Below are 20,915 nucleotides of genomic sequence, written 5' to 3'. Positions count from 1 at the left end.
AGAGAGAGAGGCAGACCGGTTGTCACCAGGGGCTGGGGGCAGGAGTGGGGAGTGACTGCCGCACTGGGACACATTTCCTTTTGGGGTGATGAAATGCCCTGAAACTAGATAAAGGTGTTATCAACCAAGAAAAGAGGCAGAGCTAAAATAAAACAAAAGCATTTATTTGGGGTCTCAGAATTGCAATTTGGAGAGTACAGATTTCTGGTAGCAATCCAAATTGTACACCCCCACCCCCCGCCCCCCACCCAGGGAACAAAAGTCAAGGGGTTTTAAAGACAAAAGGGAATGTCCGTCTATGTAGTTACGAAGAATTTTGATTGATGTTGGCAGAAAACTCATCTAAACGGAGTATAAGTGGTCTCCAAGGTTATCGCTAAGCAAAATCTCTTACTGTAGCAGCGTTCAGGCGTGCAGGCTGAGTCCCTGGAATATTTGCGGTGTGGCCCAGATCAAAAGCTCCTGCTTCCACCGCTGAGGACAGTGAGGATGTGCACAAGGCCCACCTCCTTAATGGCTTCCTGGCTCCATTTTAAACCCCTGGACATACATGACCATCTCATTCCGCCTTTCGCAGGTGCTAATTACACATCGTTGTAAGTGGACTAAATGCCCCCTGAATTGTTGACCTTACAATGGTTACTTCTGTATCTTATGAATTTCATCTCAATTAAAAAAAAATTGTTTTAAAAATTCTATCACCCCCTGTGCCTGACGTCACTTGCCTCAGAGAAGGACACTTTCCTCTCCTTCTCTGAAGCCCTCCTGTATCTCTCCTGATTCTATCCCCTCCAGGATCTTCATCCATTAGTTATGCCCCATGGACCGTCCTGCCTCATCTTCTAACTGCCTAGTTCTGGCCTATGTCAATACGTCAATGCGATGCATCCTTAACCTAGAAGCAAACACTCTTCCTTTGATTCAATTTCCCACTTAGAGCACCATCCACTCTCTCCCTCCCTTCGGTGCCAAGTTTACCAAAAAGGCAAGGCACGCTGCTTACCCAAGCTCTTCCCTGCTGCCTATAATCCGGCTTCCTCCCCACACCAGCGCTGTCCTTCCTACAGCAAGATCCTGGAGTAAATTCTTGCCTCTTCTCCCAGGAGAGCAGGCTGATTGATGTTCTGAAAAGCAATCTGCTCCATTTTCTTGTTATTGTTTACTACCTGAAGAGCTTGCAACAATGTTTAATAGAAAGGTTGGTTTTAACCACTTTAGATTTCTGTGATTGTCATTGGCCTGCTTTCATTAATCTTTTTAACGGGATTTTAGGAAATGCTCGTTTGTTTTTGATTTGGCTCTTTACGGAGGCTGACAGGGAAGAAAGAATGGACAAAGAGGCAAGGGAAGGGACTCTGCCTCGGGGACCCCTGTGTGCACCGGGCTGCTGATCTCAAGGTAGGCACGGGTGTGGGTGGAAGTGGTCTGAGACTCTGGGGGTGAGGGTCAAGAGGCAGACAAAAACGAGGACTTGTCAAATTGGCCTTCAGCAAAGTGACCTAGAGCTGTTACAAAGAAGACATTCAGAGAATCACCCCAGAGGAGAGACAAAAGTTACAAAGTGGTTTTCAAGGTCACGGACAGAAAAGCTGACCTTTCAAAACCAACCTGGAGGTGGTCAGAAAAATAGGTTAAAGGTGCAGAAAGTAAAGAGAGTCCGAAGAGAAAGGTTCAACGCCAAACCTGGACCACGGCAGGGCTTCCTGGACATCTGGGGGGAGGGGCCTGAGACCCTTTCAGGGGGTCCACGAGGCCAAAACTATCTTATAATAATATTAAAATGTGATGTGTCTTTTTCACTCTGTTGAAATTGGTACTAAAGATGCAAAGCAAAGGTGAGAAAAACTGCTCCTGCCTTCACACAAATCAAAGCAGAGACTTTGTGGCAGCAATCAATGCCTCTTCACTGTCATCAGGCATTTGCTAGGGCAAAAAATGCTAGTTTCACTTAGAATGTCCTTGATGAAGACATAAAAATTTAAAATTTTATGAAACTTTAACCCTTGAGTGTACAACTTTTTGATGTTCTCTGTAACAAAATGGGAGGTATGCATAAAGCACTCCCACTGCACCTCCCAAGGTCAGGAGCTGACCTCAAGGAAACACAGAGCACAGTTGTTTGAGTCGTGCACTAGCTCACTTTTCATGGAACACCTTTTTTCTTCAAAACAATGACTGACAAACTAGAGTTATTCAGACTTGGCTATTCAGCAAATATTTTCTCTCAAATGAATGAAGTGACCCTGTCATATCAAGTAAAACAACCATTAGTTTTTGTTACCAGGGATAAAATTTGAACTTTTCAGGAAAAATCAGAATTTGGGGAAATTTTTATCTTCCATTATGAACTTGACCAGTTAATTCCCAATACTTCAAGACTTTCCTGGTGAGACTGGGTGGTAAAATTAACCACCCATGTGATTTTTTTTTTTTGTTAACACATAATGAAATGTGTCAACTTTGGAGAGCTCTGTATAACTCCAGTGTTTTCCAAATGACCAATGTGTGAAGTTATAAAAACCTATTTAGGGGTAGAAGATCCAAAATGTAAGACATATCAATGAATGGCTAACAGTACAAGAGTTCATTGATATGGTTTCAAATTCCCGCATTCAATTAACCTTTAAGAATTTGCCACTTATCAAATTTTAAAGTATTACAAGAAAAATATCCAAAATTATCTGAAACAGCTATTAAAACACTCCTCCGTTTTCCAACCAACTATCTGTTGAGGCTAAATTTTCTTCTACACTTCAACCAAAACAACACATTGTAACAGACTGCATGTAAAAGCAAATGTAAAAATCCAGCCGTCTTCCTTTAAGCCAGATATTACAGAGATTTGTTAAAATGAAAACAGTGCTTCTTTTCCCACTAAATTCTTTCTGCTTTGAAAAATGTAATTACTTTTTGGGGTGCATGGGTGGCTCAGTTGGTTAAGCATCTGCCTTCAGCTCGGGTCATGATCTCAGGGTCCTGGGATCGAGTCCCGCATCAGGCTCCCTGCTCAGTGGGGAGTCTGTTTCTCCTTCTCCTTCTGCCCCTCCCCCCGCTTGTGTGCTCTCTCTCTCACAAATAATAAAATCTTTTTTTAAAAAAAGAAAAATATAGTTACTTTTTATTTAAAAGGTGTTAATTTATGTTACCATGCAAAGATGGATTTACTAATTAAATGAAATAATATTTTTAAATTCCTCAGTTTTAATTCAATGTGATAAATATCAATAGATATAACCCAGCAAACCAAAGCTCTTTGGGGTCCTCAGTATTTCCTAAGACTATAAAGCAACCATGAGACCAAAAAGTCAAAAACCACTGGGCGAGGTGAAGCCACACTGTTTTGTAACTAAAACCACAAACACCCCATCCAGGGGACAAATCCTCCAACTCGGCAGGCAGAAAATGGGGCCAAGCTCTGAAGAAAAAGCACCAGGAGGGCCAGCAGGGAGCTATTTTTGGACAGAAGGACCAGGAGATCTCCACTAATACCATGAAGAACCCCCCCCCAACTCTTGCCTGCCATGAAGACATTAGTCACACACCCAGAGCCCACTGCTGTGTCCCTTCAGTTTGGGGAAGTTGTACTAACTTACCCCTAACACAGGACTTTCATTCTGAATCCACCTAACACTCCACAACTCAGAAGGATAAGCTGCAAAGCCAGAAGCGATTCTTAAAACCTAAGAGGATGTCACAGAAGGAACAGGGCAAATTTCATCATCAAACTAAAGCTCTAATCTCCTCAGACTTCAGGGCAGAAGATGAGTCCATTTATACCAATGCTGTCTTCAGAGCAGCTGCTCAGAACAGAAAACCATAGTGGGGAAACAATCAAAGGGGTTTTTTTCCCCCTCAAAATCTGAAAGAAGTAGCAACCTGCCTCAAATGGGCACTGGCTAAATATTTAATTAGAGGCTGAGGAGGGTGAGGTAGTTGGGGTGTCCGGGAAGATGTGGGCATCAGGCAAGGCTCACGTTCAGTGATTTCCAATGCCAGTTTCTGACTTGCAACACCAGGAAAGCGGGGACCCTGGCCCTGCCCTTCATCCTTGTTTTGTCAGAGTGAAGCCCTGTGCCTGATACATAGAGGTGCTCCTGACAGATGAGGGGACAAAAAATGTGAAAAAATAAATGAATATCCAAGACGAAGAGTGGAAGAAACTCCTTTTGTTGTGAGCAAGCACAGCTAATGGTTTCAGATCCCTAAAGAAGAGTGACAATGTGCCGCCCCACAGGATGCCCTCCCCAGGAACAGCCGGTTAGCAGCCTCGTTCCTGGAGGCTCACACTCAGCTCGCTGACTTATGGGGTGTAAAGTAGGACATGAGGATGAGTGGTTTTAGGGAGAGGAAAGCACGCTCACCAAGTTCCAGAGTGAGGATTTTCTTCTCGCGGGCATAAAAATCTAGCCAGAGCCTTCTTTTTGTGTTCTACAAGTTATCAACTAAAATCTAAGAATGCTAGTTATCTGTCTCCAATACAGAGTTATGAAATTAGTATCTCTCCTCTTGGTAAAGACCAAGAGTTATAACCCACAGAGTGCAAAACTCGGGGGCTGAGAAAAACACCTGTTCCGGGAACTTATTTATCGTACAATCATACAATCAGAAGTTTATAATTCCTGTGGATCTAATTACTGCATGATGACTATAGTTAATACAGTATCGTATATTAAAAGTAGATCTTGGGCGCCTGGGTGGCTCAGATGGTTAAGCGTCTGCCTTCAGCTCAGGTCATGATCTCAGGGTCCTGGGATCGAGTCCCACATCGGGCTCCCTGCTCCTTGGGAGCCTGCTTCTCCCTCTGCCTCTCTCTCTCTCTCATGAATAAATAAATAAAATCTTTAAAAAAAAAAAAGTAGATCTTAAAAGTTCTCATCAGGACTAAAAAAATTTGTAACTAAGTGAGGTGATGGATGGTAACTGAACTTACCAGGGTGATTATTTCACAACATACACCTGTAGCAAATCATTACATTGTACTCCTAAAACTAATGCAATGTTATATGTCAAGTGTATCTCAATAAAACTGGGGTTGGGGGGGAAGTAATCTAAAACAAAGAACAGTGCCCAGGCTATGTGTAAAGGCTCGCAGGCCACACCTATAGGGATCTTCTCTTTCCTTGCTTTCCTGGGTTCACCTGTATTCTGATTTTCTCAAAGTTGGATCTAGAAGAAGAGAGTCCCAGAGAGCTTAGTCCCCTGTATGATGTATGCCTTTGGCTTAGGTCATGATCCCAGGGTCCTGGGATCGAGTCCTGCATCGGGCTCCCTGCTCAGTGGGGAGTCTGCTTCTCCCTCTCCCTCTGCTCTTCCCTTCCTGCTCATACATGCTCTCTCTCTCTCAAATAAATAAAATCTTTAAAAAGAAAAATCACCTCCACTCTCAATTCTTTGACCCTGGAAATGTCACCAGTGATATAATCCTCACGCTAATATATTTGGGATGCCAACAACAAGGCCTCTACAACTGTCTGCTAGCAGGAGGAGATACATTTCAACCTTCTGGAAAATGCTAACACCAAATAGAACCATGACGAAACATCTATCCTTTGGGACATAAATTTACAATTATTTCTTTAAATCATTTAAAGTAGACTCAAATACACTGTCCTGTTTTTGTGTAAGCAATAATAGGATCATCCTCTGTTTTATAACATGAAAGCTTTTTAATTACATTAGTACCAAGAATTATAATTCAGACATGAGTCAATGAAATTCTCAACAGGCTTATCCTTGACCACTAAAAACGTAACAACTGGGATGCACTCACTTTTATGATCTCTGTGCTTAATGTGTTTCTAATAATTATTATTCTATTTTTATTATCCATAAAAGTACTTTCTCTGTCAGAGGTCCACAATGCAGTTTCTGCAAGGAAAATCTGCAGGACAGATCACCCGTCCCTTATTAGCAAATAAAGGTATCTCAGGCACCTTCATTGTGACATTAAGTCCAAAGCACCTATTCTCCAGCTCAAAAATGTTTAATGAGCATTGTCAAGAAGCTCTTTATTCAGTCAAGAAAAAGCCCCACCTCCTTAGAACAATTTGTTAGAATAAAGTTGTCTCTTTTCTCTGTAACACTACTAACCACTGCTTCATCAAGTAGTTTCCATCCACTGCTCCTCTCTGACCCTCTCCTGCTGTGTTTCGTTCCCTACTTACAGGAGAGGTGCCCCCACGGTGCAGGCAGCCCATGGGGACCTAATCCCGCCACACACTGAACAGAACGAGCAGAAAGCAGCTCTATGTCTTGCTTGCCAACTGCTATTTCGATGCCGAGGAGGATACAGCGAATGTCCTTCCTCTGATTCTTTGATGGGCTTCCTGGTCTACCCCATGCCTCACCCCATTTCTTTCTCAGAACCCTACCAGGTCCCAGGGTTTTTGCAAAGCCTCACTAGGGCCTTTGCACTTACACTGATGACGGTGGGAAAATGAGCTCTTGGAGAAGTGATGAATGAAAGAATACGACATCTACTCCTGCCCTCTGGCACGGTGCTACTTCCTAACCTAAAGAGGCGTTCGTTCACAGTTTCCAACCAACAGGAGGATGGCATCAAAGAGCCCATTGGTTCAAATTATTCTGACCTATTTCTTTTTGAAATGAGAGGAAAAGGATTGGCAACGTTGCTCAAAATATCCCTAAGGGGTTACTACAACATTCTGGGTCACACTGTCCGTGGGATGGCTTTAGATCAGAGACTGTTTTCCAACTTATTAGTTTATGAAACCAAATTCACCATGTCCTTCCCATGCTCCCGTAACCAAACATATAATTCAAATTATAACATCTAACTCGAAACTCAGAGATTTGATTTTCCATCATATTCTTGTTCTTTTATTTATTTTGTTCATTGGGTTCATAGGCAGTTTTTGGGCATGTCTTACGCAGAAAGCCCCCTGCTGAGTTGTTACAATGATACAGAAGGAACCAAACAGGCTCTAACAGCAAGGAACTCACCATCTGAGACTCCACTGGGAAGCTCCCTGTGATCCCATATCTGAGTCAGGTATTTCTCTGAGCCTCCAAAAGGCACCTGCAGATCCCTCCCATGGCACACATGGCCCTGTGCTCTGATCCGTGATTCATCCAGCACCCCACCCCACAACCGTCCAACTCCTCCTCAGAGGCCACGTCTTAGCTGACTGAATGTGTACTCACCAACACCTGGGGCAGGACCAGGCACAGGACAGGTAATAACTCTGCAGGGAAGTGCATGCAAATAATAACGCACATAAAGAAATATAAGCATAAATCAAAAGTCAAGCGTCTCATTAGAAAACTAAAATGTTGGGGTGCCTGGGTGGCTCAGTCATTGGGCGTCTGCCTTCAGCTCAGGTCATGATCCCAAGGTCCTGGGATCGAGTCCCGCATCGGGCTCCCTGCTCTGCGGGGGGCCCGCTTCTCCCTCTCCCACTCCTCCTGCTTGTGTTCCCTCTCTCGCTGTGTCTCTCTCTGTCAAATAAATAAATAAAATCTTTAAAAAAAAAAGAAAACTAAAATGTTGCCAGGCTTGAGAGAGGCCGCTTGCTGCAGGGGGTAGGGACAAATTTCAGAAGGAAGAAGGTTTGGGGCTGAGCCTGAAATATAGTTAGGAAGGTGGGAGGGCAGGAGGCAGAGGGCTGGAGTAGGGGTGGTGCAGCAGCTAAGCATGCCAGATGGAGGGAACAGCATGAGCAAAACCACAGGGAGCTGAAGGAGGAAGCAGGGGGATGCACGGATCGTGAGGGGAGCTGAGGTTCAAGCTGGAAAGGACGTTCATGCACACAGCTCAGGGCAGGCTACTCACTTTGCCCTGGGAATAAGATCTGAAATAAGCAAACTTCAGAAATGGGAACTTGTTGGGAGCCCTAATAAAGAGACACATCCTTGGAAATACGAAAAAAATATATATATAAGGCAGACAGACTCCTGGAAGAATAGTGTCTCCTACCCAGGTCACATGGGCTCTAGAACAAGGACAGAGGATGTCATCAAGCCAGGGACAAAGCAGCCAGTTAAGGTCAGTAACTTATTTCCAATAAACCAACCCTAACCAGAAGAACTCAGCTGTGAAAACACTAGGACTTCCTGGAGCTTGAGCCTTCGACTTCCAAGAGTAGGGAGGGAGGTGACAGAAGGTTGGGAACTTTCAGGAGCCAACATGCTAGTGCTCTTCTCATGGACAGGCCGACATCTGGAGACAGAATTAAGCCACAGCCTCCAGAAGGGCTTGGGAATGGCTCTCAGACATGATGCCAAATCATTTATCTCTCAAAACAAAGTCTGAGTAGGTAGCTCCAGTATCCAATTCAAACAGCCTCAGGATGATAGATTCCCAATGCAAGAGCTAGAGAGAATCCTAAGGAACCTCCTAAGAATGGAGACCTGACCCCACTTACTTATCAATACAGACCAGGGCCAACACATAGGAAAGCTTTGAGATAAGTATTGAACTATTATATCACCTATCAGCATTTCTCTTTATTAATTCCATGTGACCTTAGCATTATGAACAATGAAATCCTTAAATAAAAAGATGTTGTATATTTGCTTTAGGGAATCAGCAAAAGTAGGGAGATGGTAAGCTCTGCTCCTGAGACTCTACTTCCAGAATGATATTCCATAATCTACTTTCACCAAATCACCTGGCTGGCCAATGAAAGGCATCATAATCTGAGTGAGGAGCTTGGAATATGACCTTTTTGTCAGTGCCTCAAGCAAATCTTACGCAAACTAAAACTTTAAAACTATTCCTTTAACTTTGTGGGCAAGGAACGACGCAATTGGGCAGAAAGGAGGCATCGGTGAATCCGAGAAAAAATAGAATCTTGTGATGATTAATTTTATGGGTCAACTTGGCTGAGCCATGGTGCCTAGATATTTGGTCAAATAATATTCTGGATGTTTCTGTGAGGGTGTTTTTGGATGAGACTTACATTTAAATCGGTGGACTTTGAGGAAAGCAATTTACCCCCAGAGGGTGGGCCTCATCCAATCAGCTGAAGGCCTGATGAGAATGAGAAGCTGACCTCCCCTGAGCAAGAGAGAACCCTGCAGCAGACGGCCTGCAGATTTCATCGCCAACATCAGCTCTTCCTTGTTCACCAGCAGACCCCTTTGCGCCAGAGCTGCATCTCTTTCCTGAGTTTCCAACTCACTGGCCTCCCAGTCAGATTTTGGATTCACCAAGATTCCACAATGAGTGGAGTTACAATGAGCTGATTCCTTAAAATAAATCTCCTTAATTCATATATAGAGGATAGGATAGAATATATATATATATATATATATATATATATATATATATATATATATCCTGTTGGTTCTGTTCCTCTGAGAATCCTAATATACAACCCTTGCACTTGAGAGACAGGGTCCATGAAACCTAAGTGGATCTAAGAAAGCTTAAGGCCCATGCCAGTGAAGAGCCCGGACACTTACCTTTAATATATTTAGGGAATTACCAAATAGACAGCAGCCAAACTTGGTGACAGAGTTCAAAGAGAAGTAGTGACAACAGTCAATTTTTTTTTTTTGATAAGAAGAAAAGATCAGAATCAACCGTTGTAACAAAAGCAGTTTTCAAAAACAGAGAGCTCCTTACCGTGTTACAGTAAACATATAAAAAGACTGGATGGCTCAGGAGGTTTAGCATCTAACTCTTGATTTTAGCTCAGGTCAAGATCTCAGGGTCATGGGATCGAGCCCCACGTCAGACTCCATGCTCAGTGGGGAGTCTGCTTCTCTCCCTCTCTCTCTCCATCTCCTTCTGCCCACCCCCCACTTGCACATGCTCTCTCTCGTTCTCTCTAAAATAAATAAAGAAATCTTAAAAAAAAAAAACTTTCTGAGGATGGAGTGCTATCTAAGAGTGGCAAGCTAGAGCTTTACTGCAGACCACCCATCAGCTTGGAATTGTGAAATCGCCTCTGGCCAAAGTACATCTGCCAGAAAAAAGCTCCATTACCAAATGAGAGTAGTAAGGGAATCAGAAAATTGCTCTTATTTTGATGGATGATCTAATAAAAAGATATAAAAGTGATTAGAAACAATCACATTAAACCACCAAGTAGAGTTCTTTTTGTTTTGTACTACGGAGTGGATTCTTGCATTGGGTGGAAGACTGGACTATATAACTTCTAAGTTTAGGAAACTGTACAAAGAAGGAAACCTGATAGCAACAGTCTTTTATGGCCAGCGAACTATTTTCAAGTCACCACGACAGCCATGATAACAATCACAAAAAGCCCCGGGAAGTCACGGAGACTCAAAAAAGATGAGCCAACTTTCCATTCCTAATCCTGCCACAGGAAGTGCAACTCCTGCCGTGTTTTTGTGAATGGGAGGACTGGCTTCCAGATGGTTCTCGCCAAGATAACAATGTTGCAGGTCTATAAATGGCCATGGTAATTCCAGCCTAGTCATTTGCTTAGCATCACCGGGGGTAATTAGAGTGGCTCAGGTTAAGACGACTGGCCACAATTTCCTTCAGTTCACTAAAGGTAAATGCAGGCTTTGAGAGAAGCAACAACAGAGGCTTTGCACACCTGGGTGGTACGGAGGGTCAGGGGAAAAGGGGGTGGCGGGGCACTCAGAGCTCTTCCAAAGAGCTGGTACCCACAATGAAGCTGTACCTCCTGCAAAATGACCTGCTAAATTTAGCATGGATTCTTCACGAAGGCTTTTGAGTCCTTTTTGCACGAAAAACAAAGCACTTTGGCAAGGTTTGCCAAGTTACCTGCCAGGTGCTAAATGCTTCAACTGCCTTTTCAGTGAGTTAATTCTATACCACCAGGCAGAGCCTCGTAGCAAGAGTTGCCATGCAGATGACACCCATGCAGAGGAGGGGTGTAAGCCAGCGACGTGCATGTTTTAAGAAAACATGGTGGGGGCGCCTGGGTGGCTCAGCTGGTTGAGAGTCCAACTCTTGGTTTTGGCTCAGGTCATGATCTCAGGGTTGTGAGATTGAGCCCCATATTGGAGAGAACCATCTGGAAACCAGTCCTCCCATTCACAGCTTAGAGCCTGCTTAAGATTCGCTCTCTTCCTCTCCCTCTGCCCCTCCCCACCACACATGCATGCATTCTCTCCCTCTCTCTGTCTCAAAAAAACAAACAAAGGGGTGCCTGGGTGGCTCAGTTGTTAAGCGTCTGCCTTCGGCTCGGGTCATGGTCCCGGGGTCCTGGGATCGAGCCCCGCGTCGGGCTCCCTACTCAGCGGGAAGCCTGCTTCTCCCTCTCCCACTCCCCCTGCTTGTGTTCCCCCTCTTGCTGTGTCTCTGTCAAATAAATAAAACTTTAAAAGCAAACAAACAAATAAAAAACAAATCATGGTGACTGCTGTATGGCTAAAAAGCTTCCCCAGATGGGTCATCCATTGTAAGAGAAAGCACACAAGGAAACAACCACTGTGTCAGTCCCAAATTCCAAGAACACCCCTCCCTTCCTCGTTTCAGCAATTTCTCTTCCACCACTCTTGTCTTTCTCAGGGCTAATCAGGCCCCAGAAGTGTTCACTGGGAATAATAAGGATGAATTTGGGGAACACCGGTGTGTCTCCTCTTCGCACTTGGAAGGTCTGGTGCTCTTCCAGCTGGGATGGTTGTCTTTCCTCGAGCTTGCATGCTTCCTCTCTTCGGGAACATCCTTATCAAACGAGCTCCCCCACTGCTTCCTCATCTTCTCTCAGGTTCTATACCCTCCTCAGCCTTGACTGTCACAGCAGAACACTCAATATTCTTTACTTCTTTTTCCCCCCATAAAGTAAATTGATAAATGAAGCTTTCCCTCAGGAAAGAGAGAAAATTGTCCAAGCTGGCCAAGCTGGAAGAAAACCGTATTCGCAGGACAGGCTTGGCTGTAAAAGAAGTCCCAGGCTCTGCCTCTGGCTTCATGCCAGGCACCAGCCCCTGCCCTGGGGGTTCCATTCTGGCTTTGGTTTACATTCGTGTTCCTTTTCAAAGATTTAGCAGAAATTCTTGTTCCACTACTCTCTTCGGGCATTTTGCCCCCTGCAGAGGATATCTCACCAGAAAATGGTATATTTACCGCACCGCAAATTGTACACTTAACACATCAAAATCATGGGTTTTCCAGGATGACCTGAGCAACACTTGAAAGCATCTTCCAACACCTCTCCGACCGTTGCCCCCCTCCCCACTGCACCAAGTTCACACCACTATAACCAGAGGCACCGACATTACCGTAAGGAAGCTGCACCAAAGAAAGTTCACCTGTGCTACCCTTAAGATTGGTCTAAAACTGGGGCACCTGGGTGGCTCTCAGTTAAGCATCTGCCTTTGGCTCAAGTCATGATCTCGGGGTTCTGGGACCGAGCCCCATGTCTGGCTCCCTGCTCAGCAGGGGAGTTTGCTTTTCCCTCTCTCTCTGTCCCTGCTCCTGTGTGCTGTCTCTCTCTCTCAAATAAATAAATAAAATTTTTTTAAAAATTGTTCTGAAACAAACTATGCTCTTTTGGGACTTGGGGGACCCACTTCACTTTGCACGAACTCCAGTAGACAAATGTGCAGAACAGGGAGAGGGTCAAGGAGGCCTGTGCTCTAACGGAACAGGCCCCCTTGTAAGGGGTGAATCTCCCTCTCCTGGGATGCTGGGTGGAGCCCAAGTCCACCTGCAAAAGCTGTTTTAATGGAGCCCTCCACCGGGGGGAGTGGGTCTCAGTGGCCAGAGTCCCATACTGGTCTGCCTCTCAGACTTCTGTCACTCAGCAGAGAACAGGAGGAGGAGCTTACCCTGTCCCTGCCCCTGCCCCAGGCTCATGTGACCTGAGCCCTAAAGAAGAAGGGGCACAGGACTCGGGCCCGCCATAGCATTGATGACGCTGGTCCGCAGAGGTCAAAAATAATGTCAGCCTTCTCGACCCAGCCTCTTCTCTGTTCCTTCTCATCCTTCCCTCTTGCTTCTGTTATCAGCACAAGGGAAACGCAAAGTCTGAGGAGAGGATGATGTAATGACTGGGAAATGAAGACCTCCGCTTACCTTTTCTGTCGGACATTGATCTTGATTCTGCCACCACCAGATAGAATGACTATTTTTTCTCAAAGCATCTCTACTTTACACCAAAACAAAATCTCGCACTGCACAGACTTATTATCATTACTTTAAAAGTTATACAGAAATTGGGTGTCCATAGGCTGCACACTAATGTATAACTGAAACCAGAAATTTGAAGGGCTTTTTCAGCAAATGCACTTGTTCTCTCCCCTTTCGTTCTTGATAGATAGGCATAGATAGATATTGATAGGTATTGATATACAGATAGAGATACATATTTACGTAAATACAGCTTTTAAAAGCTCCCAGGTGTCCCCTTACCTCTGATGGCTTCGTGGTACATTTTCCTTTTCCAGAACACTCCATGTCATTTGCATGGCTCTCCCCCAGCACACAGGTGCTGACCTTCACCACCAGAGTTAGGCGCAAAGCCACAATAGATTTAGTAACAGAATCATTCACAAAACCTAAAAAAAAGGGGGGGGAGACAATAGGAAATATAAAGTAAAACTTCACCAACATTCTTTCTACAAGACTATGAGTTTATTTTCTGCAGCATTCAAGTCTGATGAATAAAACAAAATGTAATATTAGGCAAAGAAATAAAGCATGTGACTAGTGGCCATTCAGACCTCTGGCCTTTCAAGAAAGGCCAAGCGCCATGACAAATATCTAAGGCCCAAGGAAGTGGAGACCAGGCCCTCGGTCATCACATTAGATGCTGTTGTTCTGTTACTGCTCATCTCTTCTGGGGGCCATTTTGTCTCTCAACTCCATCCCCGCATTAGCATCTTAGAATTTACTGGTTTTGAGCCCATCTTCTCCCAGGGGGCCACCTGCTCACCCCTCCTGACTCTTCCTCCTCCTGGCTACTTTGGATAGTGACAAGCACTAAATATCTCCCGAGGCCACCCCCCGTACCTGCCTGCCTGAGTGGCTCTCAGTGTCCTGACAGGTGAGTAAGCAGGACAGGAACACATTCAATGATGGGCTTACTGATAAATAGCATACTTCATCATCAGTCTGACTGCATGGTATCAATTAAAGTTATGTGATTTAACCATCTAATAAAACAGGGCCAATCATAGTTGAAGATTGATGGAACTATCACCGATGTGTCATATTTATCACCAAATGATCTTGCAACTAGGGCAGCTACTTGTACGTAGGAGTAACAATAAATGTGGAAAAAAACATACCCTCCAACTGAAATGAAGAAATAATACCGTATCTTGCATCAATAATATAATTATTTCACTAAGAGAGTGTCTCTTTTTTCTAACAAGAATATTCATTTATTTATGTATATTTTTTCATTTCTAAATGAACAACCTATAATTAACATATCTATTATCCAGGAGACAGACTCCTGCATTCCCCATAAAAGGTGCTTAAGACAAGGTGGTGAAAGTGATTCTAGACATCCATGCCTCTCTGAGCCCCCATTTTCTCTTGTGTTAGGGAAGGAAAATAACCACAAAATAGGGTGACCATAGAATTTATCCTCAAAACTAGGACTCTTTTCCAATCAAAATGGGAGTGCTTTTATGACTGCAAGTGGACACAGGCATAAAGTGAGACTATTTCAAATAATGGGACAAAATGGTCACCCTCCTCCTCATGGCCTGAGGAGCACCCAGAGATCAGGAATCTGCAAAGTGTCAAGTATTACATTAATGCCAGGGTTGTTTTTAATAGGCAGATGACAGATTCGAAACAGCAATATAAGATGTAATTCAATCCACAAGTTTTAAGGTTATGATGGATGTTAAAGCAAGTCACAATGCAGAGAAGACACCCTTCAGCTTCAGTTTGTAATCAGGAGACAAATGTCTCTTGGTGCCTCGGTAAAGACAGGTTCTGCAGGTCTCACAAGCAGTGGTATTTTACACCCACAGAGAGCCAGTTGCTTTCTTCCTAAGATTTCCTACTGAAAACTTGATCATTCATTGGCTTTGGGACAGAAGGAAAGCTCGGCTCCAGCGAAGGCACTCCCTCTTTAGAGCTTCATACTTCCTCTGTCATGGCTCCACACTCTGGAGACGCCTCACGCCACCTCCCAGCTGCCTTCACTCATGCCTGGCTCACCCCAACTCTGTAAACGGTTGCCTGGAATACCCGTCGTCTCCCAACATTATAGCTTAGATCTCACCTTACTCCTGAGCTTTTCCTCAACATTCCACCCCCACTCCAAGCTCTGCCATGTCCACCGTGCCCGAGGACACACTCTCGTGCACAGGTCCCTGGTTATTCTCTGTCTCAGATGCTTTCTTATCTTCCCACCTTTACGGAAGCTTCCTTAATGGCAAGGGACAAGTCTTCGAGAAGTGGTTGTTAGGAAGGCAAGAGACGGGTACATATATGGCCAAAGCAGCAAAGATAATTCCCTGGGAGGACTTTCCAAAATGTCCTGTCATCCAACATGTCGACTTTAAAAAAAGCAATCACTCGAATGCATAAATTCCTGTTTACTAAAAAATAGTTGCTTATCAATTTATGATTAACCATGATAGAAAAATGGAGCCTGGAACAATGGTGGGATGCTACCAGATTTCTTATTCTAAAAGGTATTTTTACACGTAAAATAATGGAGGTAAAATCAGATATCAGAATTTATAAAGGTGTCTTTTTGTGTCTTTGCTTTGTTCTCCAGTTTCATATTAAATTATTGTTAAAAACTATATCACCTGCCTACTTACTAAGCATTTAGATCACAAAATGCTATGTAATTCCATAGAAGAGGCCTCCCTCTGAAGGTTATTTTAAAAATTCTATTCAACTATTAAATTTACTTAGCCAGTAGTAATTCAAATGAATGGGTAGTTAAAAATATGCATGGTATAGTTTTCTAGATAATTTGCTTCCATTTCCTCAATGAACATTTACTGATCTCACATCTACAAACCAGGCACTCACTTAGATTCCCAGATTACAAAAATGGCACACTCTTTGTTTCTATTGCACCCAACTGAGTCAAGAGCAGTGATCCTTAACCAGTTTTGAAACCAGAAGCTTCATAATTTCGCAGGGGCTTTTTCCAAGTACATACTGCCAGGCTGCAACACAAGTGCTTTGGAAGCAATGGTTTGGGATGGGCCTTTGGCAGGTGTGTTTTTAAAAGACTCCCTAAGCAATTCAAACATTGTTTCCAGTTAAGAACCACTGGCCTGGTAGAAAAACTAATCAAGGAACATAAGTAATATTATATCACCTGGAATTAGAGGCATGCATTTGAGCCTCTGAAAGCACATTTTACACATCTATTTTTGAAAGTCTAGGTGACTCTGTGTTATTTAGATAATCTTTATACTCTCTAGCTCATCATAAGTCTCTAAAGTTCTTGGAGACAACTCTGATAAAGGTTTCTATATTAGCTTTATTTGCTCCATAAGACTATGAGTATTTTGGCCCTAAAATGCTTTAGTAAACTATTAAAGAAATCAATCTTTGCAACAGTGTGTCACATATTACTATGTAATTCCTAATTATGTCAACGAATTCCCCAAAGTAAGTCAAAAGGATATGCATGTTATTTTCAGCAATATACTGCTCACACGATGAGAACATTGCCTGGCGGCTCCTTCCAGGTAAGAGTGTAATTTCAGTAAGTTGTTGGCACCTCCCTTTGATCATGTCTCAGGGAAAATGCTTGGAGCTGCTCATAATGAAAAGTAATACTGTCCAATTTAACTTTCATCAAACTGCAGCTGGGTTAGAGCAAAGTAGCCCTCAGGAAATCCCACATGCCAAGAGCAGGAACTGCACCCTTAACAAAGGGGCAGCAGGAAGAATCTGAAATGAAATAGAACTCATTTTTTTTTAAAAAAAAGAATTTCTTTATGGCTTTGTAAGTAATCATTTGAAAGTTGTTGAAAAGCCAGTGTGGTTTCTTTGACACAGCACTCAAACTGATGGACACTTCTAACACACTTACAAGAAATCCAGAGCAAATGGTCACTACTTTTTCTCTTCCTTAATAACAGGAAATCAATATACACAGCATAATTCTTCATACAGACCTACATAGAAAAGTTTGTCCTCATATTCAGAATTCTAAGATCCATAGACCAACTAATCAACTGGAGACAAAAACTGACAAAGTAGGAATGAGGAGGACACTCCAGTTCTGTTTCTAGAGCTGCCTCAGAATGGGCTTTTGTCGACATGGGCATCTTCTACGGTCCTTCCAAAAACTACAGAACTGCTCCCACACAGCAGGCCCATGGCGGCACTCCAGCTAAAGTCTGGTTTAAATTAACAACAAGCAAGGGAAAGAGCAAGATGAGATTTATAAAGAAGGGAGAAGGAGGGGAACGAGGCAAGGAGGGAGGAGATTTAGAAAGAAAGTAGGAAGGAGGGAAGGAAGAAGGAAGACTGAATAGGAACAACAAAGCGTGAGACAGAAAATGGATGAGATCCCAGGAAAGGAGACACTAACACAGGAACACAAAGAAAGCAGAAATGGAGAAAGAAGATGGAGGCTCTCCATCCAAAGTTTCAGGGGCTCTCCCACCTCTGGTCACATTTTCTCACCCTCTCATTCTCATGAGAAAATATATTCTTCATTCCAACCACAACAAATGTAAGACTAGAGTTCTTTGAAAATGTTCATGAATAAACATATATTTAAATCATCATTGTGTACAGTCCAAGTCTATGATTCTGACTATGAGGCAAAAATATTGAGTCACTTTACATGGACAGATCGTGCGCTCCAGTGAGTAAACTGGCGCGGTGGCGTGGGTGGGATGGACAGCAGCATGGGGACAGAGGGAAGCTGAGCTCATTCGTTCAATATTCAGCAGATGCTTATCCAGCTCTAAGTAAGAGGCTGCTTTTAGGGTGGGCTCCAAAGGCTGAGAAACAGCCAGCAAAGAGAGCTGAGGAGGTCATATGTCACACGAAGGAGGAGGTCATGTGTCCCATGGATGAGGAGGACATGTGTCCCATGGATGAGGAGGTCACCAAGTCACATGGATGAGGAGGACATGTGTCCCATGGATGAGGAGGTCATATGTCACATGAAGGAGAAGGTCAGTGTGTCAAATGGAGGAGGAGGTCAGTGTGTCCCATGGAGGAGGACATCAGTGTGTCCATGGCCAGCATCTTGATGAGGATAGAGAGGCAGGAAGGGCGAGATCAGAGGACATCTTGTGAACCTTAATGAAATGGGAATCCACTGAAGAGATTTAAGCAGGGGAAAAACATATGATTTATACTTCCTCAAAGATCACATTTTGGAGGAAGAACCAACAAGACTTCATATACACTGGATGTGCGACATGAGGGAAAAGAAAAAATCATACATAGTGTAAGCAACTTTGGGGTGGGGTTGCTGGGCAAGTGAATCAAAATTTCTGCTGCGAACAGACTAAATTTGAGATTCTGATGAGACCCCCTTTCCAAATAGAGCAGTCAAAAGTTGGTGTTTGGACATAGGCTGAAAATTTAAATGTGGGCCTCATCTGAATATGGATGGTGTTGCACTACTGGGACAGGGAAGGGCACCTGGAGATCAGAGAGAGAGAGAACAGGGCCAAATCAAGCTTTACAGGCCAATATTCACGATATAAACTTAATTGTATATTGACATCAGACCACAACAGAATCATACTAGGATAGTTAACTAAAACAAATAGCTACATGATTTTTCCATGGTGGGGTTGATAAGAAAAGACAAGATTTCTGCAGCATGAAGGAGATCCAGAACTACATGATGGCAGACCTTTGACCACTTCAGCATTGAGAGAGGAAACTGTGGTCCCTGACCAAAAAAAAAAAGAAAAAAAAGTTGCAAGGATGCTACATAGTTCTACTCAATATTCAGATGCTGGGAAAGGAAGAAAAGAGGGAGGGAAGGAGGGAAGGAGGGAAGGAGGGAAGGAGGGAAAGAGGGAGGGCAAAGATACTGCTTACCTTGGAGAGCCCCTTCTACTTGCTACACAACCAGATGATTTCCCTAATGAGTTTTAAAACTATAAAGAAGGAAAACTTTCTCCAAAGATTATCCAGAGATCTGTTAACACCCTCAAGTAACTAGCTACGGTGACAAATAAAAGGTGGGTTTCCTTCCCCCTCTCTGCATTCCTCCTCCCCTAACTCTACACAAAAACATACAAACACTCTGCCCTGCCCACAACCCCACACTGTGCTCATTAACACAGTAATAAAATGTTCTGCCATCATTACAGTCCTTTTAAAACAGTGACTTTGCCAAACTCATCTCCCCTGGTGCCAATCAGAAGTTGAGAGCAACTGAAAGGGGGTCTGGTCATTATCTCTGGGTTGGAGTGGTCAAGCGTCAGTTGGAGAATGCAAGATGGCTGGCTCCAGGCCATTAACTGTTTATTTTACCACTCGTCTTCTTTAATATTAACACTAAAGAGTCTTAAATGGACTTTGTAGTTAATACCTCATTGGGATTAATGGCAAATGAGATTTGCATTTCTCACTTCAGTGGTTTGACTAAAGACCACTTTCTTTCCTGTTAAAGGAAAGCATACACGCAAAACAAAAATTCTGGCCGTAAATACTTGAGCAGTAGGTGTTGGAAACAGACTGCCAACTTTTCCTATTAAGACTTGGCGAGTCATTTGGCACAAACCTATAACCTATAAAAACTGTTCACGGTCCAAGAAGTCCCATGGCTGGCAGTAGATAGGCATGAAAAGCTTGAAATATTGCAGATTCCAGCTCCAGCTGGAGACCCAGGGTTTCTGCATTAACATCATCATTGGGAAGGCAAACACCCCCAATTCCCACATCTCATTCCACAAAAGCAGGGATGAAACGGGTATCTGCACCAACTTTTTTAAGAAGGGAGGATGGAGGTTAGCACAAAGCTTAAGAAGCTGGTCAGGATTCCCAGGGATTTGTGACCCCGTACTTGTGGGTTGAGAAACAAAACCTGAGAAGTAAATCATCTTTGACAATTGCAGGGAGCAAATATGAACCTAGACCAAGTCCAGGGCCGCATGATACTAAAGCAAGGCTTACTAGTACTCTTTGCTATTTTGCATGTGTGAAGAATGCCAGCAGACCAGGAGTTAAGGGGGAAAGTTGACTACGGACTAAAAAAGTTGTCACTACACCCATGTAGTGCCCGGCCATACTGACCATCCCAGGACCTCACGCAAGGTCTCTCTCTCTTTTCCAAACAAAGCTTTCTTTGGATTTCCATGTAAAGGCTGGGTTCTGCGGTTGTTTGCTTGCCTGCTTACTTTTAAGTTCGGATACTTAAAGCGGTACATTGCTTTTTGGAAAATTCACTCATACAGATTATCTCGTTTTCTGTGGGTTCCTGAGGAAGGTAGGGCCCAAAATGCTTTCTGAATTAGGAGACACAATGGCGCATAACAGCTACGGACCAAATACTTCTACCACTGCCACTCATCTGAATCATCAGGTGGATTACCCCTGGCTGAGTGACGATGGAAAGTATATACTAAGTAATATCATTTGCTCCAAAGGAAAAAGAAATTGCAGAGATAATGGGAAGCTGCTGTTGAAAAAAAAAAACAATCCACTTGCTATCACCTGAAGATAGAATGACTGATTCTCAGCAAATCTTACTGTCAGGTACAACGGCCCTTCCCCACTGCCTCCCAGTTTTATCAGCATCTCAATAGCACCTTCTGTCTATTCATCCTGCAGAGAAGCCTCTGAAAATTCAATATTGAAACACAGGCTCACGAAATGAACAAAAATTTTAGATGGAGACTCCTTTGGTTGACGTTCTATACTTTTCCAAAAGAAATATCTATTCTCACAGTAAAAGGTTACTGGCCCAGAGTGCTGTATTTCTGTTTAATTTTTTTTTTTCAAGAAGATGTTCACCCTACCACACTCCTTTCTCTACTAATATTAGCTTAAATTATTTGCCCGAAGTTAAGACTTGAGTATTTGAGCCACAGGAGTA

The 20,915-nt window shown here is 43.4% G+C and overlaps 1 protein-coding gene across 1 annotated transcript in view; it reads right to left on the bottom strand.

Annotated features, from left to right (window-relative positions):
- DNER (delta/notch like EGF repeat containing) overlaps nt 1–20,915 on the bottom strand; it is a 300,110-nt gene that overhangs the window by 124,863 nt on the left and 154,332 nt on the right. The window contains exon 5 of the mRNA XM_032400554.1: nt 13,319–13,464. Within this exon, the coding sequence (XP_032256445.1) occupies nt 13,319–13,464 (146 nt within the window). The remainder of the gene's footprint in view (nt 1–13,318; nt 13,465–20,915) is intronic.

Source organism: Phoca vitulina, unplaced genomic scaffold, assembly GCF_004348235.1.
Source record: "Phoca vitulina isolate PV1807 unplaced genomic scaffold, GSC_HSeal_1.0 scaffold1, whole genome shotgun sequence".
NCBI lineage: Eukaryota > Metazoa > Chordata > Mammalia > Carnivora > Phocidae > Phoca > Phoca vitulina.
This window is presented reverse-complemented; position numbering and strand designations above follow the sequence as displayed.